The following is an 18708-nucleotide window of genomic DNA, read 5'->3' on the forward strand; positions in this document are numbered from 1 at the left end:
ATATGTTGTTGCACCTCATGATGAACCAAGGGCAAGTCAAAGGTGCCCAGCCAGAGTCCATTTCGAATGCGAAGAGGGGTGCAGACAGGGGGACGGTCGAGTTGGCTGCCATGTGGTGTACAAGTGCGTCGTAAGGGTTCGTTGGGTTGTCGATCCTTGTGATTGAGATTGAATTGCCTTCCCCTTGCATAGTCTTTGACCAGGGTATGCGGAGAGATGCATATTTAACACCACTGGCAGTTACTTGGTGAGTGATTGGGAAGAGCATGCGACGTGACGGGGGGTGTCGAATGAATTGAGTGATGGAATGATGAGTTCTCCGAGTCTGTAGGTGTGTGAGTTAATGGGAAGTTAATGGAAAGGAATGGTATGCAGTACCTGCAACAGGACCAAAAGGCTATGCTAGCCACGCAATAAACTGCCGAATCGAACGAGTTGGAGAGGTCAAGATGGCGGAAGAGTGTGTGCATGTGGTCCAGGGTCACGGGTGGTCTACATGGACGTTTGGACGTTTCAGGTATGACCTTCGCCAGTCCTTGCTTGGTTCTGCGAACGAGTGCGTGACCGTGCCACTGCGTGCTGTTGAGTTGGTGCCAAAAGTGAAGACCCACAAGCCAATAGTCTGTGGTTGTTTCAGCAGCGCGGCCGGCCCAAGAAGAGATGAAGGCTGCAATGATGTGTTCTGGTGCTGGAAGGTGTCGTTCCTTGGGGACAGAGATAGAGTCGCAGAACTGGTGGAACCTGAGAAGGCCCACACCATAGTTCTCTCTTGTTTTTGGTTTGACAGAGATTAAAAGTACATTGAGAAGGCGTGAGGCCATTGCAAGGGGAAGGTCATTGAGGAGACCTGAATGAAAGGATTCTGAGTGTGGTGCTGACCAGAGGCGAGCTCTGTCGCGTGCAAGAACATGTGGGCGAAAGTTGGAAGGTGCAATGATATTTGCTGGTTTGGGTTTACGGGGCTTGGGAATTCTGTGAGTAGTGGTGGGTGGCACTCCGATCTCAGGCAGCTTCTTCAAAGTGTTCCTAAGTCGGACCAAGGCTGTCACCATGTCAGCATTGGCTGACTCTGACGAAGGTTCGTCAGACATGAGGTAGGATGAAAGGGTCCAGCTCCGGAGGTAGCTGGATGAGGGGTAAATGAGTGCTCGTCGGACCCGTCTCACCATGAGAGACAGGGTCCGCTTTATTGACGAGGCAACTCGATGTAAGTGAGGTGATAGAACATGTTGGAGTCCATTGCTATGGCCTCCACACGATGGATGCAGGAGTTGACCTGGAAGTTTCTACTGTGGCCGTGCTTGAAAGCACCAATGACGCCTTGGTTATCGGAATGGATGAGGACTCAGTGATCCTTCCATCCGAACTTGAGCAGTGTGATCACAGCCAGCTTGATGACGATTGCCTCGAGCCAGCCGATATCTCAGCCTTCACCTTTCCATCCTTTGGTAATGTGCCATGTGCTCCATCTTTTGCCGAACGTAAGCCCAATACCCCAGTCTGTGGAAGCGTCGACCCAAAGGTCAATGTCTTGAGGAGGGCCTCTAGAAGTGAGGTGATGTGTGGGTGGAGGGCATGATAGCACTGAGTGCCACCATTTGAGGTCAGAAAGCACTGAAGGTGGTAGTTTCCATCTCGCAAAGTGGGTGTTGAAGGAGAACTGTGAGATGAAGCGGCAAAGGTTCAAAAGGTAAGCCCTCCCGTGGGGAATGATGAAGGCGACGTGCAATAACGTCCCATTGATGCTCATGGCCTCTTTGTGAGACATAAAGGGTGAGGACGACAAGGCTCGGAGAGTGCTCTCGAGCTTCATGAGGTACTTGAGTCATTTGGGCTTGGGTAAGGACATGGAACACTTGATGAGGTCCCAAAGGAATCCAAGGTACATAAAGATCACGTTGAAGTCCGTGCACTTGTCTGGGTGCCATGGAACGCCTAGCAGGCGCGTTGCTGTGAAGACATCTAAGAGATCGAAGAGGTATTTGTATGGTAAGGGGGGGCTGTCTGGGCTGATGACGCCGCCTGCCACGGGGAATCGAAAAATGGAGTGGTTGTCCACCCATTTCTTGATGGGGGGTAATGTCCATGCAGTGCAGTATATCAACTGTGGCGTCTGCTATGTGACCTTGAACACCACCAGTGGTTGTGAAAATTGTGATCGATCCAGAACGAACCGTCAAAACTGACTACCAAGAATCTCTTGTGCAGTGGCCAAACTGGCACTGTTCGGTATGCGGCCTCAATGTCAAGGGTTGCTGCCTGAGTGCCCAGCGGTGTGGTGGCCACCTGACAGGTGGTGAGCATACAGTGTAAAGCAAGAAAGTCGCACATGCTGCGACGCGGACTGGGGTATGAGAAGAGGTGACAGCACACTACAGTGCTTTGTGCCAAGAAAAGAGCTCAGCCAGGCGCGGTCAGGTGCCTGACTAGCAACGAAGAGGTGGGCGACACCGCACAAGGTAAAGAGCTAGTCTAGGCACATATATGCACCTAGCTTTGCAATAGGGAAAGGAAGGGGCGGGTGACACCGCGAGAAAAGAATGTGTATGAGTGCTACTCACTATTTCTGCGACTTGTGAGGCCGTGCCCAAATCTGTTGGGAAGTCGTCAGCGTTGAGGTGTTTGTTCACCGAGTAACCATCCTCTTTATTGCGGTACAATAAATCCCTGATGATACGAAATTTTCCAGGGGATCCTGCTTTTTCGATGAGGCCAAGGGGTGAAGAGACGAAAAACCCTCCCAGCTCGGCTTCTACCTGAGCCGCTGAGAAAGGTCCTGACATGTGATTGAGTAAAAATTCTTCAAGATATGAACGAATGACGTCTGGGTTGTCGAGAGCTGACTTGTGGTTGAGGGGAGTATAGGATCAAGTCAGGACAGGCATGTTGCCAGTGGGAAAGCCATGTCTAATGTTGTGCACAAGGTCAGGATAACGTGAAGTGAGGTCAAACTTACATCAGGAAAAACTATATCTCTATATAGAGGACCATCCTCTATATAGCCCCGATAGCACACCACAGCTCTATACAGTCTATGGCAAGCTATCACAGCACTATAGACCAGTATAGACATCATGAAAGTCTATATATTACCATAAAGTTTGGTAAGTGTATTTAGAAGTAAAACATTTCAACAACTATAGACCCCAGTAGACCGTGGGAACTTTTTTCGATGAAAACCAAAGTTGTAGTCCTTGTCTAGGGAAGTCTATCCATAGTCTTATGACTTCAATAGGTTAAGATCCTAGTGAGTTATAAGGAAAATACTCGAAATTGAAGGGTTCAAGAAAGCAACTTGACCATGGGAACTTTTTTCAATTAAATCAAAGTTGTAGTCCTTGTCAAGGGAAGTCTATCTATAGTCTAATGACTTCAATAGGTCAAGATCTTAGTGAGTTATAAGGAAAATACTTGGAATTGAAGGGTTCAAAAGTGTTAAGGTACACCTTATTTATGTAAGCAAAAATGCGAAAATTCACCTTATGTGTATTCAAAATCCTAATGCTAACAGTCAATTTCATTGTCTTTTTCTTACTGTCATAATCCTAGTCCTATTAACCAAAAACTCGAAAATTCACCAAGTCTTGTGTTGTGGCTTTGTTTGGCACTGCTTATGTAAGCAAAAATGCGGTCAACCAACAAGTCTTTTCCCATTCTTTCCTTCCCCCCCCACTGCCCCCTCATTAGATTATCTTCCATATTTTTCTTACAATTTTCGAGTTTTTGCCTCTCTTCTCTTCTTCTTGCTTCTCTATCCTTCTCTTGGTGTTGATGTTGTTGGTGCTGGTACTGGTGCTGGTGCTTTGAACTCTGGTAAGTCTCCCTCCATAATTTTCGCATTTTTGACTATTTGACTAATCTTTTTTCTAACCCTCTCCTTCTAGCTCTCTTCCCTCCTGCTCCTCCTCCCCCCAACTATTTTCGCATTTTTGACCATTTGGCAAGTCTTTTCTCTGACTCTCACTTCCTCCTGTCTGATCCTCTCCTTCTAGCTCCCTTCCCTCCTCTTCCCTCAAGAATTTTCGCAATTTTCACTATTTGGTAAGTCTTTCTTTTTTTTGTATTCATCTTTCCTCTCTGATTCTTCCTTCTAGTTCTCTTGCCTCTTCCTTCTAGTTCTCTTGCCTCTTCCTCCTGTAATTTTCGCATTTTTGCCTGTTTTGTAGTTATTAGTTTACATGTATTGTAGTAGTTGAAATATAATTTGGAATTTTCGCTTTTTTTTAATTTTGAGAACACTATCATGGCAACAAACAGCTATTAAGAGAAATTTTTGCTTTGTGTTTTGAGCTATAATAGCTACAATAGTTGTGGTATGTTCCACCCAGCTATAGCAACTTTAATAGAGCTATATAGCACTATACACTGGTGTAGTAAGCCTGCACAATTGGGCACTTGGCTATACGAGCTATAGGGCTATGGAGTCTGTATAGCAGTCTATAGCACTATGGGTGGCTATATAGCCTTACCACATTTTCCTGATGTATGCAACAGTCGTTCGAAGGCGTTGGCATGGTAGGGCATGACAATGCGCTGAAGGATACTATTAGCATGATTTTGCTGAAGCAGCATGTGATTTGCTGCCGCAGATGGAGCAGACATGGATAATGTCCATTCCATGCTTGCCCGGTGTGCATCTTCCGATGTTGTGGGAGATGCAGACGATCACTGAAGAGGACTTGAGCATGATCTTACCCTGCCAGACACAGACAAGGGGGGAGTTCTTGATGGTGTGGGTGAAGGTACAATTGCTGGCCTTGTGGCCGTTCCGACCGCAGAGAAGGTAAAGGGGTCCGTTGGACAAGATCTCTTTGCCCTTCCGAAAGGACTTCCCATCAGTGTTCAGTTGGGCGGTAGCGTCCGCCTTCAGTTTGGCTGAGTTCTGGTACGGGTGGTAGCGATTATTGCTGTTGGACCCTTCAAAGTGAGACATGAGCGCCATCAGCCTCTGGAGTTCCCTGTTCGCGTTGGCCGCAGCTTCGTCTGACTTGTCCCTGGAAATCTTCGTTAGTGTCTCATTCCAGCAACATTCATAAGCGGCATCAGTGAGCAAGGACTTTGTATTGAAGAAGATTCTGCGAGTCTCAATATTGAAGGCAAGGACTGCTGAAAAGTTTTCTTCAAAGTGTTTGCGTGACAAGCAGAATAGGCGATGCTTCCTGAATTTTTCTTGGATAGCACCTCCCGCAATACGGTTAAGTAGCTCCATGAAGTTTTCGTAGGCCTCGTAAAACTGTATGGGTGATGGTGAAGATTCTGGTGGGAATCCAGAGGTGTCCATTACCGACTTCTTGGGGTTGTCGGTGACGAGTCCCTTCTTCATGATGATGCACGAGGGGTCGTTGTGGATCTTCTCCATGACTTTGGCTGTTAGGAGCATGAGAGGGACGTGCAGCTTTGAGTCTGCAAGATTGATAATTACACGCGGGATTTCGAATATGTTGTTGATGGATGATACCATCTTGATTTCGTTGTCGTTGTATGCGAGTGATTTGCTTGCGATCGCGGAGCTTGTGGCTGCTGGGGCCAGATCTGTGAGGGCAGGAGTAGTAGCACCCTGTTGTCGTCCTCCCATGAGAGAGTCAAACGCAGATCGTGAATGCAGAGTCAATGCGTTAACAGCTCTGTACGCATTAATGAGAGGCATGTTGGTATCAACAGGGTCAGGGTTCGGAAGGGCACAAGATTCAGGGCATGGGAGATCCAAAAGGGACTCGTCGTCGGAAACATCACCTGATGTGGTGTCCCTGTGGTCAGCACGTTCACTGTTGCGGGCTATATGCGCGTCATTTTCGCACTGGATTAAGTCTCTCGAGGATAGGACCCCCCTAGACCTAACCCTGCCAATGCTGTCGGTGATTCTGTCTGCGTTGTTAGCCTGATTACCTGCATTCAGGTTCAGTGCAGTGGTGCTTTTTCCACCTACACCTCCCAGCAATCCAGAGTGAGACACGTTATTGGTCATGATTGATACTGAAGACGATTAGTTTTAATGATAATGCATTGATCTCTCACTTAAGATAAACTAGACAAGCGAGTGTGTAATGAAAGTGAGATGAAAGACGCGTCTATCAGAACGCATCTTAGTTACGTGATCACTCGAAATTAGTAAGCACTAGTTTGAGCTATTTGTTCTCAGGTTCACGCATAGCTCAAACTGCACTCGTCCTAATCCTCACCATACAGTAGCTACCTAAACCTTTTCATGTAGCAGTATCCCTCAACCTTTTCATGTAGTAGTGTTCCTAAATCTTTCAATGTAGTATCAGAGCTAAACCTTATCATAACTCCTAAACCTTATCATAACTCCTAAACCTTATCATAACTCCTAACTCCTAAACCTTTTCATGTAGTTTTGTCACCTAGTGCCTGTTTTTCTCTGGCAATATTTGAGTCATGTAAGCGATTTTTCATACAGTATCTTCGGTACTAACGAGACATGGTAGCTACTGTACAGTGAGGATTAGGACGAGGACACTCTGTGACAAGGTTTAGAACTTCTCCCATGTGAAGGTTTAGCTGAGCGGTGTTGGACAAATTAGGAAAGGTTTAGGGTCCATGTAGGTATCAAGATGATAGGAAGACGAGCACGGGGAGAGGTGAGCTATACAAAGAATGTATTATCTCAGTATCTGGAAGAGACTCAGTATACATGAATAGTACCTATACAAAGAATGTATTCTAAGGGTACGTTAGCTTGTTATCAAGAAAGAAAAGAACTATAGGGCTTACATCTCAGTATCTGGAAGAGACTGAGATGTTACGACACTGGTGTGCTTATTTTAACTACGGGTAAAGTAGGGATAGAGTAGAAATTAGTTTGAAACCTATTTGCATAGTCACTCAGCCAAACGACTGCTCATTGCACTCGTATCTATCACGATGTCAATCGTGTCAGTCCTCCTGTCCCGATTTGTCTGTACGCGACAGTAGGTAACTTATGAAAGGATGACCGTAAGGTCAAGTGCACAGCAACAACAACATTTTAGAATTGAGCATCCCTAAGGCAAATGAAAGTCCAGTGTTGCTGAATGCAAACAAAGCGGAGACTCAACTAAGCCGAGAGTGTGATTTCCCAATCTAGCCTGACCGTCACACTTTGCTCACGAATTGTGAATAGCATGCTGTGGGTGGATCTTGGATTTAGCATCAGCAAAACCCTAACCCTATGTGTAGCAAAGTCCCCCCATGTACAGTGCTGTATATGGGGGGACCTTAACTTAGGGTTTTGCTGATGAGTGTCCAAAAATCACTCATTTTGGGTACACTCGCACAATGTTTCATCTCGGGAAGGGTTCCCAGTGCCGATTTTAAATATTTGATTTGGTAGTCTTATTGAACATATGCTAATACTTGTTCTCCAGCTGTTCTGAATGAAATATATGTAGAGTGGTGAGCTCTGGAGTGCATTGTGCATTACCCATCGATTGTGCATTCCAGATCAGGTGATAGTACTAGTCTTGTCAAACTGAAGCTAGAAGCATTGCTTCTGGCGCGAATTTGGCTATGGACGGCTGACGTGGCGAATTTCGTCATTCAGCGAGAAATATAAATTGAATGGGGTTGGGTTTCAAAACCTCAGAGACACTCACCTTGTTTACAGTGAGTTACAGAATTGAAACGACATTGTATCCATTTCACTCAATTGACATGTTGCAGCTCTCCCTGGACTTGCAGCAGCCCTTTCGCGTACACCACACAATCAAATTTTTGTTGGTGTGTGGTTTCCTAACACTGACAACCATCACTGACATATAGCAATGCTAGGTACCATGAAGCCTATTCAGTTCACCTACCTCGCGATCCTCGCCGCTGTCGCTGGGGTGAAGGCAGCTACTCCCAATGAAGTCAATGGGGTCTGCTTAGCAGTGTGCTATTCTGAGGAACCTGAGTGTGGGGAGATGTTGATACCTGTCGAAACTAGCTCAGACCAGTGTTCTGCCGGTCAGTGAACCAAGGTCACAGTCACTGACCGGATTTCATGGGAAAGCTGGCGAAGTTTATCGATGTTCATCTGAACACGACTTTGAGGAGTTTCCTGGTCCCACTATAATGAACTATACTATATCTGGTCAATGCTAGAATCTTTGATTAGACATTATCTTTGTGCCGCTTCACATATCATTACTCACATAAACGCATGGTTTTCGTGTGTTCAGTTCAAGGGCACTCTTCAAGGCTTATAACTCGAAGATGGACTCCCCACTTTCGACACGCTAACTCGATGGCGAAGATCAGCAAGAGATCAAAGTCAAACCGAGGATGGTGGTGGGATCATTTTGTGGAGCACCCAGGTTATGCTGTCAAAGACCCAGCTTCGATGGTCAGCAGAAAGGCAAAGGTGGTGTGTGCAAGGCTCTATGAGCAACGCGTTGCACATGAGCAGGCAATAGACGAGCAGCAGGTTCATGCAGGCCAGCGAGATGCACCGAGGGATGAAGTGGTGATCGCAGGCACTTGTACGCAAGCCTGTTTTATAGCTTTCTTTTACTAACTTGGAGTACTAGTTTGGGCCAGTGGCCAGAATGATCCCCAACGCACCTGGTTAATCAGTCGGCCGACGACACTATTATGTCACTTGCGTGATTGCACATTGCACTCTGAGGATATCCGTTCGCAAGCATGGCTTGAATACCACCAATCATATTCACTGCGAAAAGGTGCCACTCGGGTCCTAACTCCAGCACATCTCAGTGCTATACCTCCAATCATTCTTGCCACCAGCCCACCAGATCTCAATATATCATCGACTATACAGTCTGCACGTCCGAGTTTTCCCGCATTGCTAATTCCTGAGGCTGACACAGCCTTGAGTTCTTCCAGTAGCCTTTACCGCGACTCTCTGTTGGTCAGTCCAAGTCCTGCCCTCTTGGAAATCTCATTACCATCCCATCCAAAGCGCCAACATCTAATCCAATCCGGTCAATACCACTCTGCTTCTGGCTCACTTCCGCCTCTCTCCCCCATAGCACTGGGCAACCAACTTAATGGCTTTGGCGACCAAGCTTGGACGACTTCAGATCAAGCTGATTGGGAAATCAGGCTTGCAAGACTCACCACAAGTGCTGGTTTACCGCTGCGGTGGGTTGAGAACCACAAATGGAAAGTATTATGCGACCATTTTCTCCCAAGAGCGAAAATTCCCTCTGCAAAAGTCTTGACGCAACGTGTCCTACCCCATGCCCTTAATATACTCAAAGGTACCGCTAAAGAAGAATGTCAAGGCGCTGACGCAACATTGCAATGCGACAGTTGGACTGGTGAAAATCACCATCACCTCCTGGGGTTTATGATGACTGCTCACCGAAAGGTAAATCTCACTGTGGAGACTGTCAATCATTTTACTAATTGTCTATTTAGCTGCACATGATTAAAGTTCACGATGCTTCGATGGACCCTCACACTGCTGAAGAACTTCTCAAGCAAATGTTAGATGCAATCAGCAGGATCGAGTCCGAGTGGGGGGCAAGTGTTATCGCTTGCACCACGGACGCGTCCAGTGAATCATGAAAAGCTCGGTGTCTGCTTCAAGAGCAGCTACCCCACATTGTTGTTCCTAATTGCTTGGCTCATCAGGTATGGCAATTTTCGTGATTCATCACACTTGCTGATTATGAATGACACAACAACAGTGGAATCTCATCGTCAGTGACCTTTTCAAGGTCAAAGACGACTACGGGATCTATGGAGACATGGCGCAAGAACTAATTACGTGGCTATGCAGCAAGACATGTGTGCTCACCAGTCTCCACGAAATACAGATGGCGACAATCGGAAAGATGCTCACAGTTCTCAGGGCAGTGCTGACGCATTGGATGTCTCATTATCTTGCCTATCGCCGCCTCCTTGAGCTTCGTCCTGCACTTGAATTGCTTGTAACGAAGCACGAAGCTCATTTGATATCAGGTGGAGATGCACGCTCACGCAGAAAGACTCAAACAGCCATTGCGACAATCAAAAACGCAACATTTTGGCATGCATTGGCACGGTACGGTTCAAAAATAAATGTAAAAATCAGAACTAATGCTCTCTGTAGATGGAAAACATTGCTGGAGCCGATTTCCCTCATGATGAATGTTCATCAGGCAAGACCCGAAAATGTTGCAATATCATTTGGTTTTCTGCACTTTTGCTACTCCAAGATCGACAACAGCACTGATCTGGCAGCTCGTACAGCTGTTCTTGCAAGTGTCGAGCGCCGCTGGGAACAGTGCGACCAGGAAGTCTTTATTGCTGCCATCATTGTGAATCCTTTCTATAAGGTTTCTCCATTCCGGAATGTACCCCTCACAATGCATGCGGGGCTTGCGACACTTTTTGCACATCTTTGGCGCCGTTTTTACAACACTAATGATATACCACTCAATCTTTATATGGACTTGGACGACTATTTGAATAGCTCCCATGACTTCGCATACATGGACAACTACAAGCTTTCACTGTTATATCACGCAGAAAAGGAGGTATGCTTCATCAAACTGATTGTTTCAAGTTCAGAAGACATTGCTAACAGTCCTCAGGGTGTTTCGGTCGATCCAATTGATATATGGACAGGACTGTCACATCCTGGTTCAGCACGTCGACCACTTCATACTATCACTCAACGTCTTCTCTCGATTTGCCCGAATTCCACCTCTTGCGAACACCCATTTAGCATGTTTGGCGCGATTCTCACAAAATGGCGCAATCGGCTCTCAACTGAGATGCTCACCCTTCTGGCAGAACTCAAGATGTATGTTCATGAGGAGCATGTACGCAATGACGTGGTCAAGAAGCAGCTTCAGTGCCGGTACTGTGACACCGAGGACACTGACAAAGCAGAGCCTACTCAAGTAGTTCATGCAGTTGGTGATGATCTATCAGGAGAAAGCAGCGAACGGGAGCCACGCAGCCTTGCTTTCGAGAGGCGAGGGATAAGCGATGTTGCTGCAGACCTTATCCGAGCTGTTCAGGAGGAGGAGGAGATTTCCGCCACAGAATCAATGCACTCAGTCCCTGTCGGTGCTGTCGGTGGTTCATTCTCCCACATTGCTATCAATGACTTACTTGACTATTCTCGTGCAGAGGAATGGCTGGGATCTTTTTATAAAGTCGCCATTTGAGGTTTAGATGCTGAGCTTGAGTTGTACGAGCTTCTTGACTTAGATGCAGAGGGAATTGACGATCCAGACTTTCCTCAAGCTGACGATGTTCTTGCCGAGTAGATTCAGAAAATTAGTGCTACCTTAGTAGTAGTAGTCGAGTACTATCCATTCTGCAATCGTTGACGCACCGTGTACTGCACTTTGAACATTCACTCCTGCTTCATCGTCCAATCAGACATGATTATCTAATATCCAAGCAGGACATCTGGCACTGCACGGGTTCAGTTCACTTGCATCCATAGGAAAGTTCGCAGCTGAACGTACGTTAACTTTGATGAACGTACAATGACCGGCAGAACACTGGCCCAGACTGCTGGACCTGCTGCAGCTTGCCTGAAGGCTCAGAATGATGTGTCTGAGTGCTAGCCATCCAGTTTATACTGATGGTGTATCAGATCTAGTTACACATTATGATTCTGAATGAACGATAAGATGAGTAAGGTTGTTGAAGAGGCCTGGTGCAACATACCACCTGGAAGGATGATTCATTGTTAGTGTTATGGCGGATGAAATGTATATAAGCTTACATTTTCTGATAGATGGTCATCAAGGCCAGCTTCTCTGAGGATAGCAGAGACATCCCACATGTATATGCACTTGTCGAAGCCGCCAGTGGCGAGTAACTTTCCATCTGCAGAAAAGGCCGCGCATTCTAACTTGTCTTCATGGTGGACAGGTGGTCCTATGGGCCGATTGGTTTCTAGGTTTCATAGTTGCACTGTCTTGTCGTGCGATACGCTTGCAAGGATGCGCTCATTGGGAGACAATGAAATGTCATAGACAACACCATTGTGCCCATTGAGAATAGCTGTTTCGGTCCAGGTAGCAGTGTCGAACTTCCTGATCAGGTCGAGTTCCCCGGAGATAAGGGTCTTCCCAGTCTGAGGTCCATGCCAGGCATAAAGCTTCAAGCCTACGTGTATCCTTATCTTCAACTTGTGTTTTGAACAGTTCACCTGTCTTGGAATCTAAGACTTTTATGTTCCCCATGGCCGCGCCCATCGCAATCATCGTACCAGGTGAGTAACAAACTGTCTGCACCCATGGTGACAGTTCATCCTCGAGTGACTCGAGTCCCTTGATTGTCAGGATGGTGTTACCGTTCTTGACGTCCCACGCTCTTGTTGTATGATCAAAGGATGCGCTCACCACTCTCCCTCCGTCTGGACTTCAGCAGATGGTCATTACTTTGTCTGTGCGCCCCGTCCATCTTTTAATGACTTTGACCGTGTCCATCCTCACTCCCGCTTACTACTTTCTTGCCGTCTGGCGACAGTGCTATGGCGCGTACTCCGTTACTTTCTTCGTCCTCTCAGGCATCCTCGACCTGTGTACCACTTTCCATGTCCCAAACTCAGAGTAAGCTATCTTCTGAACTGGTAATGATCCACGGTTTATCAGGCAGCCGTACAATGCCACTGACGTGTTCACTATGTCCTTGCATCTTTTGGTGAGGCTTTGTCGCTGATTTATCTTGCTTCGCAGAGGCTCGGGAAGACATGATTTTGGTTCGGGGACTTTACCTAATGCGCGGGGTACAATTTCAGCTTTTGCCCATCAAATGAATGTTATCACTTACTCAGAGTGACTTGATTTCATACCGAACGAATGCGTGCAGATTGACAACTGATACTGGAGTGGTAAGTTTTCCTTCAATGCAGAACTGAGTCAGGACGGAGGTCGTTGTTCAAATCCTCTATTCGTCTTCACCCTTGTGGTCACTCCACAGCTTAAACATAGGCTGTGAATATCAAGCGCTCAAGTTTTGTTTTCCCACAATATGCACAGTTTTTCTTATCTCAATTGCCATTCTCAGCAATGCATCTGGTAGTTCTACTATCACCCAAGCCTGCATTCCTGTGTTTCTTCTGGCCCAATGGGTTCCCCCAGTCTTTGTCTCTGCCCTTGTGCTACATTTCTGCTCAGAGCCGAACAGCACAGCCAGATCTGTCATCCTCCTTGCAAACATTGTTAAGGTCATTCATCGGTATCACCCAATGACTCACTATCATGCAGGAATGCGCTGCTCCGATCCTCTGCCATCTATTCCTTTCGTCAATTAGGTATATGTGCCGCACCACGAGCTTTGGGAGTGTCTCGCCATAGCATAGGGAAGACAACTTCAACTCTCGGCTGCCTAGCTGACTTCAGGAGCTCGTCAAGTTTCATCCATATCCAAGAGGGTCACTTGCTGCGCAAGAGGATCTCCTTCCCTATCCTCGCTTCTCCATGCGAAGCTGGCGGTGCATGTCTCCATGTGCATAGAGTTCCCCCTCCTAGAGTCTGTGCAACAGCCCAAATCGTCCCCCATTCAGCTCTTAGATCTATTCGACCTACTTGCGAAGGTAATACCATTGGGTAAGTTGAGTTGCGCCACCCCTTCCACCGAAAGCATCTCTACATTCTGGACGACTGGCAGTAAACATGTTTACGGAGATTGCTAGAAAAATACTTTCCTTCATCAGGCCCCAGTGTCATTTTGATGCAAGAATTCATTGCAGTTGTAGGGATGCAGTGATGCATCGAGCGCTGCAGTGAATTTTCTGTTGCAGTGATGCATTAGTGACACATCAGTAATGCACTCTGATGCATCAGTAATGCACTCTGATGCACTAGCATCAGCAATGCATCAAACCGAAAATCGGGAATCGTCCCACGGTCATACATGAATCAACAATACCGCCAGGTACTGGTCTACATCCCGCCGCCAGCTGCTCGCCGTTATACACTGCGCGCGAATCCCTCTTGCAGCCCTACAGCTGCACAATGCCCCCGGGGTCATATGTGAATCAACAATACCGCCAGGTACAGGTCCACATCCCGCCACCACCTGGTCGCTGCTATACACTGCGCACGAACCATCCCGCCGCCAGCTGCTCACCATTATATACTGCACGCAAATCCGTATTGCAGCCCTGCAGCTGCACAATGCCCCCAGGGTCGTGTATGAATCAACAATACCGCCAGGTACAGGTCCACATCCCGCCACCACCTGGTCGCCTCTATACACTGCTCACGAATCATCCTGCCGCCGACTACTCGCCGCTATGCGGTGCGCACGAATCCCTCTTACAGCCCTGCAGCTGTACACACCTGCCTGCTGTACTACCCTGCGCATATATCCCTCTTGCAGCCCCGCTTGCCACTACACCTTTGCCAATATACCCTTTCTTGACTTCACCTTCAGTATGCGAGCCAGACATCTCTGTGTATGGTCGCTCTCAGGTGTGGATCCACACTCCTTGGAAACCTTTGGATGGGCTTGGGTGGGCTAGAGACACCCAGTGGCCCATATCCATATCAATTGCAAATTCAGAATCAAAATGAGCGTCGAGGCACTTTGAAGTTTCCCTGGCACACCGACTGGATCCAACATATGTGATTTATGTACTAGTTTGCAGCCTCGAACTTCAGGGATCACTTGTAGTATGTTTGCCACGTATCTCATAGTTCGACATAGTATTCTACCTCCAGTGAATCTTGCAAGCACTCCATATACTTGGGGATTAAATGACAACACAACTATATCCATTGATCACCCACACAGAGACTATATGTACTACTTAGCGACAAATATTACTATGAACAAGAATGAAATGATTAAGTAGAGAAGCAAATTTTCGATCATGACATGAAGACATAGGCTCACGCCTTCGTTCGGTTTTTCCTGTGTCCGTTAGCATTGAGCAAGTGAGGAAGATATCGAAGACGTACTTTGCAGAAATCACACCCTCCACGGTTGAGTTAGCGGGATGCTTCATTGCCCTAGCATCCTCTGAAACAGATTGAGTTTCCTTACCAATGCTAACAAATGTCAGACCATCTGACCCAATGGTGTCAGCAATATCATTCTGCTTGGATTTGATTGGAATTCGTTTTGAGGCACGTTGAGCTACAGGATTGCCTTCATCCACAGCGGTGTGCGATGTCTCCGTTAATTTGGCGACAGGTCTTGCTTTGGGTTTGGGTTTGGGTTTGGCAGTGTTCATGGGTGCGATGATGGGGGTGGACTCCATGGCGGGATTGTGTTTGACTTTGGTAGCGGGCTTTGACTTGAATTTGTGCTTTGACTTAGCAAGACCAGCACCAGCGTGAGTGTCAGCAAGATCCTGTATGCCCTCGGTCGGAGAAGGAGGATTTGCTGCTGGAAGAATGGGCAGCTGTTGAGTGAACTGAGGAAGGGTGTCATCCTGCTCAGTTGGCGAAGGAGGATTTGCTGCTGGAAGAATGGGCAACTGTTGAGTGAACTGAGGAAGGGCGTCATCCTGCTCAGTCATGGCAGTGCTGCGCTTGGCAGATATTGGAGAGCTCAAGCAGGAGGACAGGCTACGCATCTCCCACCCCTGTGAATCAGAATTGGCACCATTCCACGTGTGCGTGTCATATTGTGTGTCAAATGAGGGCACTGATGAGCTGAATGCGGGGGAAAATAAGTTCTGCGTGGTGTTGTTGCTACCAAAATAACCCAGTGCCATAAGATCAGCATGGGAAAAAGACAACCCAAGCGCCTCGACAGTACCAGGCACACTGGATTGCAGCGTGCTAAACGAATTGGGAGGCACGGTGGCAATGTTGTCCCATGCGTGTTTGAGCGATGCATCAGGCTGGGCCTGTTTGAATGATGCATCAGGCTGGGCCTGTTTGAACGGTGCATCAGGCTGGGCCTGTACGAATGATGCATCACATTGTGCCTGTGTCTGCAAAGTGTTAGATTAAATAGGGAGAATAATGAAAAGTACTTACCTCAGAGTAGAGTGCGGATTGATTGAGTTCACCGAGTGGTGATGCATCACTGATTCCGGTCGAGGAACTTGCGAAGCCTGTTATTGATGCATCAGTTTGCATCAGGTGGCTGCAAAATGATATAAAGACCTACCTATATTATCCCAGTCGATGGAATCACCATGTTGTCCTTCGTCATTCTCTTCACCATCCTCGAATTCTTTGCCACTGTTGCATCCTTCGAGCTCCTCAGTCTGATCGCCATCTTCGACATCTGGCAGCAGTGGGTTATGCTTGTTCGGAGCTGATGGTTGAGTCTTATGGTGAGCCTATAGTGACTTGGACAACAAGGATTAGCTTACGGAATATCAACTCAGCGTATTCCTGGTATGCGGCAAGGAAAGTGTTGTCCTTGTCAGGGCATAACTGAGAAAAGTCGTTCCCAGCAGGAGTTTCTGATGGATGGCACCTTAGTAAGGTGAGCTTGGTAGTCAGATTTATGGTTTGGTGCACTTACAATAAAGTTACGATATTCCAATTCTGCCTCAGGTCCGGTCCAGCGCACATGAAGGAGACTATAAATCGAGTCTTTTTCTTGATGAGGCGTGCAAAGCGCTGGCATATGATTGGTAAATCGTCGATACCTCTATAGGCCATGTAAGTAACATCATAATCATAATCATTAACTAGTACTTACTTCACAATGGCATCAGTGTCGGTTTCGTCGTCGTCGTCGTCATCGTCAGCTTTATCGTGTAGCATGTCCTTCTTTACCTTTTTCTGCTTATTGTACTTCTCTCTCACCTCCTTCTTCACCTCGTCTGACTCATCTTCCAGGAGCTCTTTGCAAAACTTTCAGCCCAATGCCATGCGGCGACCAGCTGTAGCTACATTACCTGCCTCTTGTTCAGCCGCTACTAGAGGTTTGATCCGTTCATTGTAGACCATATCCATGTAGATTTCTTCGACAGATTTTGCGCGCGACTTCGGCAGCAGTGCGCTTTCAAATACGGAGATTTCCTTCTTGAGGCCACAATTTTTCTTGGACGCGTTTGTCCGCCAATGGAACCAGGTCTGCAATCGCTACCAGGGTTTTGGTTAGCAGTCAAAAGTTGTCAAAACATTCGACAACTCACTACTTTATGCGTTTTTTCGGCAGCAAGTTCTTCAGCTTGTTGCTCTTCTGTTAGTGGTATTTCGATGGGGATATCGGGGAAGAGGGCGGCTCGCTCAGGCCAACTTTTAAACCAATAAAGATGAGTCTTGGCCCAGAAGTGTGCGTAGTCCTTGTCCTCGCTGTGTAGTGCAATATACTCCAGCAACTGTTCATGGAGCCATTTGTATTGTTCCTTAGTAGTCCACTGAGCTGCTGGCATCTGTCATAGGATTTTAAGTCATATACCATGTTAAGAGTGTCGCTATCATACCTTTGTTTTTCTTTGCGCAATGATAGACAAGTGTGTCCCTCTACCAATGTCTATGCCCGTCCTTATATCATTCCACTGGCATCTGATCAGAGCTCATTGAAAATCAATATCGGCGAATGAAAAAGGAGGCTAATTTAGCTGGCAATGACTTACTACAGGATCCGATTGCAGGACAGTCAAAACAAAAACAGTGGTACCGGTACCAGTCTGTTCTGGCACCAGTCGGTGTCTCTGGGTGGATCAGGTAATGAGGGTACCGAACTGAGTTTAGCTAGCAAAGACTTACTACTGGGTCCGATCACAGGAAAATCAAAACACAAATGGTGGTGTCAGTGCCAGTTTGTGTGTCTAGGGCCAGTCTGTGTGTCTGGTGGATCGGGCAATCGTTCATTACAAACTGAATCAAAGTGAAGTGTGATAAGGAGTGAGTTGAGTGAGTTGATGAACATTGATCTGGTTTGATCAAGGTGAGCTCGGATGATGACATGCATGAAAGAGTGACTTCACCTGTGCGCGACATGTTGATCAGGGCATACGCTAAAAGGAAATGCATTCTGACTGGCTCTAAGCGAAGTGAAATAAGGAGCACAACACCGACCTTGTTCGATAAAAGTGAGCTCAGATGGATAGTGTGCACAGAAGAGTGGCTTTACCTTTACCTTTTGTTGACTGGGGCGTACACTGAAAGGAAATGGTCATCCAAAGAAGGAATGCGGAACGATGGTACTTACTGCCAACCAATACCAGAAAAGAGTGTTAAATCCCGCAGGTGATCTTGGTTGCGGGTGAGCTTATAGTACACTTACATAGAGCATCACAAATAAGTACAGAATCTTGCATCGGGCAAGAGACTCACTTGGATATTGAACATCGGAATTCAGCGTTTGCATGAGCCACTACTTTGCGATAAGTACATTTGTCATATTGGCCAGCTACTAGAGACTCACCTGGACGACATCAGAAGTTGGCAGATGCTGGTACCAATCCAACACAGTGCGCAAAATCATGAGTGAGGCAGCAGTAGTTATAGAGTTATTGAGTGATCAGTATAGTAGTTCCAACATGTGCACGGTTGAAGTGATTGAAGTGATTGACTTGGAGCCTAAAGCGGCAGTGCAATCGCCGAGTTACAAGTTCAACATATGAGCTAAGACTCAGCTTGTGCTTTACTCAAATCTAGCTATTATCCAGACCACCGCGCAAGTTAGAACCCCCGCAGACATACTCTGAGTATCTATCAAGCATTGAGTTGTAAATCTCCCAAAGTTAACATTGTGGCTAGTGGTGTTATTACAACTTAGTAAGTTACTCCATGCATTGCATCTGATGCCAACTGGAACATCTTTGCTTTCAGCCCAAATGACCAAGACTGGAACATGGGCACCCAAGACACCTGGTCCAGCAGTCAGTTTCTT

At 46.9% G+C, this 18708-nt stretch overlaps 4 protein-coding genes across 4 annotated transcripts; 2 read left to right on the forward strand and 2 right to left on the reverse strand.

Annotated features, from left to right (window-relative positions):
- Positions 1–3034: 3034 nt before the first annotated feature.
- Positions 3035–4220, forward strand: EDB91DRAFT_1339396 (uncharacterized protein; the record flags this gene model as incomplete). The annotated part of the gene is made up of 5 exons (XM_041325666.1): positions 3035–3104; positions 3380–3391; positions 3721–3813; positions 3885–4041; positions 4117–4220. 5 exons carry the CDS (start codon positions 3035–3037, stop codon positions 4187–4189), a joined length of 405 nt encoding a protein of 134 aa, XP_041171880.1. The 3' UTR covers positions 4190–4220.
- A 326-nt stretch (positions 4221–4546) lies between these two features.
- Positions 4547–5965, reverse strand: EDB91DRAFT_1086309 (uncharacterized protein; the record flags this gene model as incomplete). Its single annotated transcript, XM_041316025.1, has 1 exon — positions 4547–5965. The coding sequence occupies one exon, from the start codon at positions 5963–5965 to the stop codon at positions 4547–4549; it is 1419 nt and encodes a 472-aa protein (XP_041171881.1).
- Positions 5966–8224: 2259 nt separating this feature from the next.
- On the forward strand, positions 8225–11102 carry EDB91DRAFT_1253771 (ribonuclease H-like domain-containing protein; the record flags this gene model as incomplete). Its single annotated transcript, XM_041323702.1, has 7 exons — positions 8225–8459; positions 8508–9310; positions 9361–9469; positions 9515–9576; positions 9633–9988; positions 10037–10463; positions 10521–11102. The coding sequence occupies 7 exons, from the start codon at positions 8225–8227 to the stop codon at positions 11100–11102; spliced, it is 2574 nt and encodes an 857-aa protein (XP_041171882.1).
- A 3687-nt stretch (positions 11103–14789) lies between these two features.
- On the reverse strand, positions 14790–17242 carry EDB91DRAFT_1253772 (uncharacterized protein; the record flags this gene model as incomplete). Its single annotated transcript, XM_041323703.1, has 9 exons — positions 14790–14811; positions 14859–15841; positions 15888–15964; positions 16021–16170; positions 16229–16335; positions 16384–16512; positions 16564–16708; positions 16763–16949; positions 17003–17242. 9 exons carry the CDS (start codon positions 17240–17242, stop codon positions 14790–14792), a joined length of 2040 nt encoding a protein of 679 aa, XP_041171883.1.
- Positions 17243–18708: the final 1466 nt, after the last annotated feature.

The sequence above is a fragment of the Suillus paluster genome (genome assembly GCF_016628075.1).
Source record: "Suillus paluster strain FC165 chromosome Unknown EDB91scaffold_92, whole genome shotgun sequence".
Classification (NCBI taxonomy): domain Eukaryota; kingdom Fungi; phylum Basidiomycota; class Agaricomycetes; order Boletales; family Suillaceae; genus Suillus; species Suillus paluster.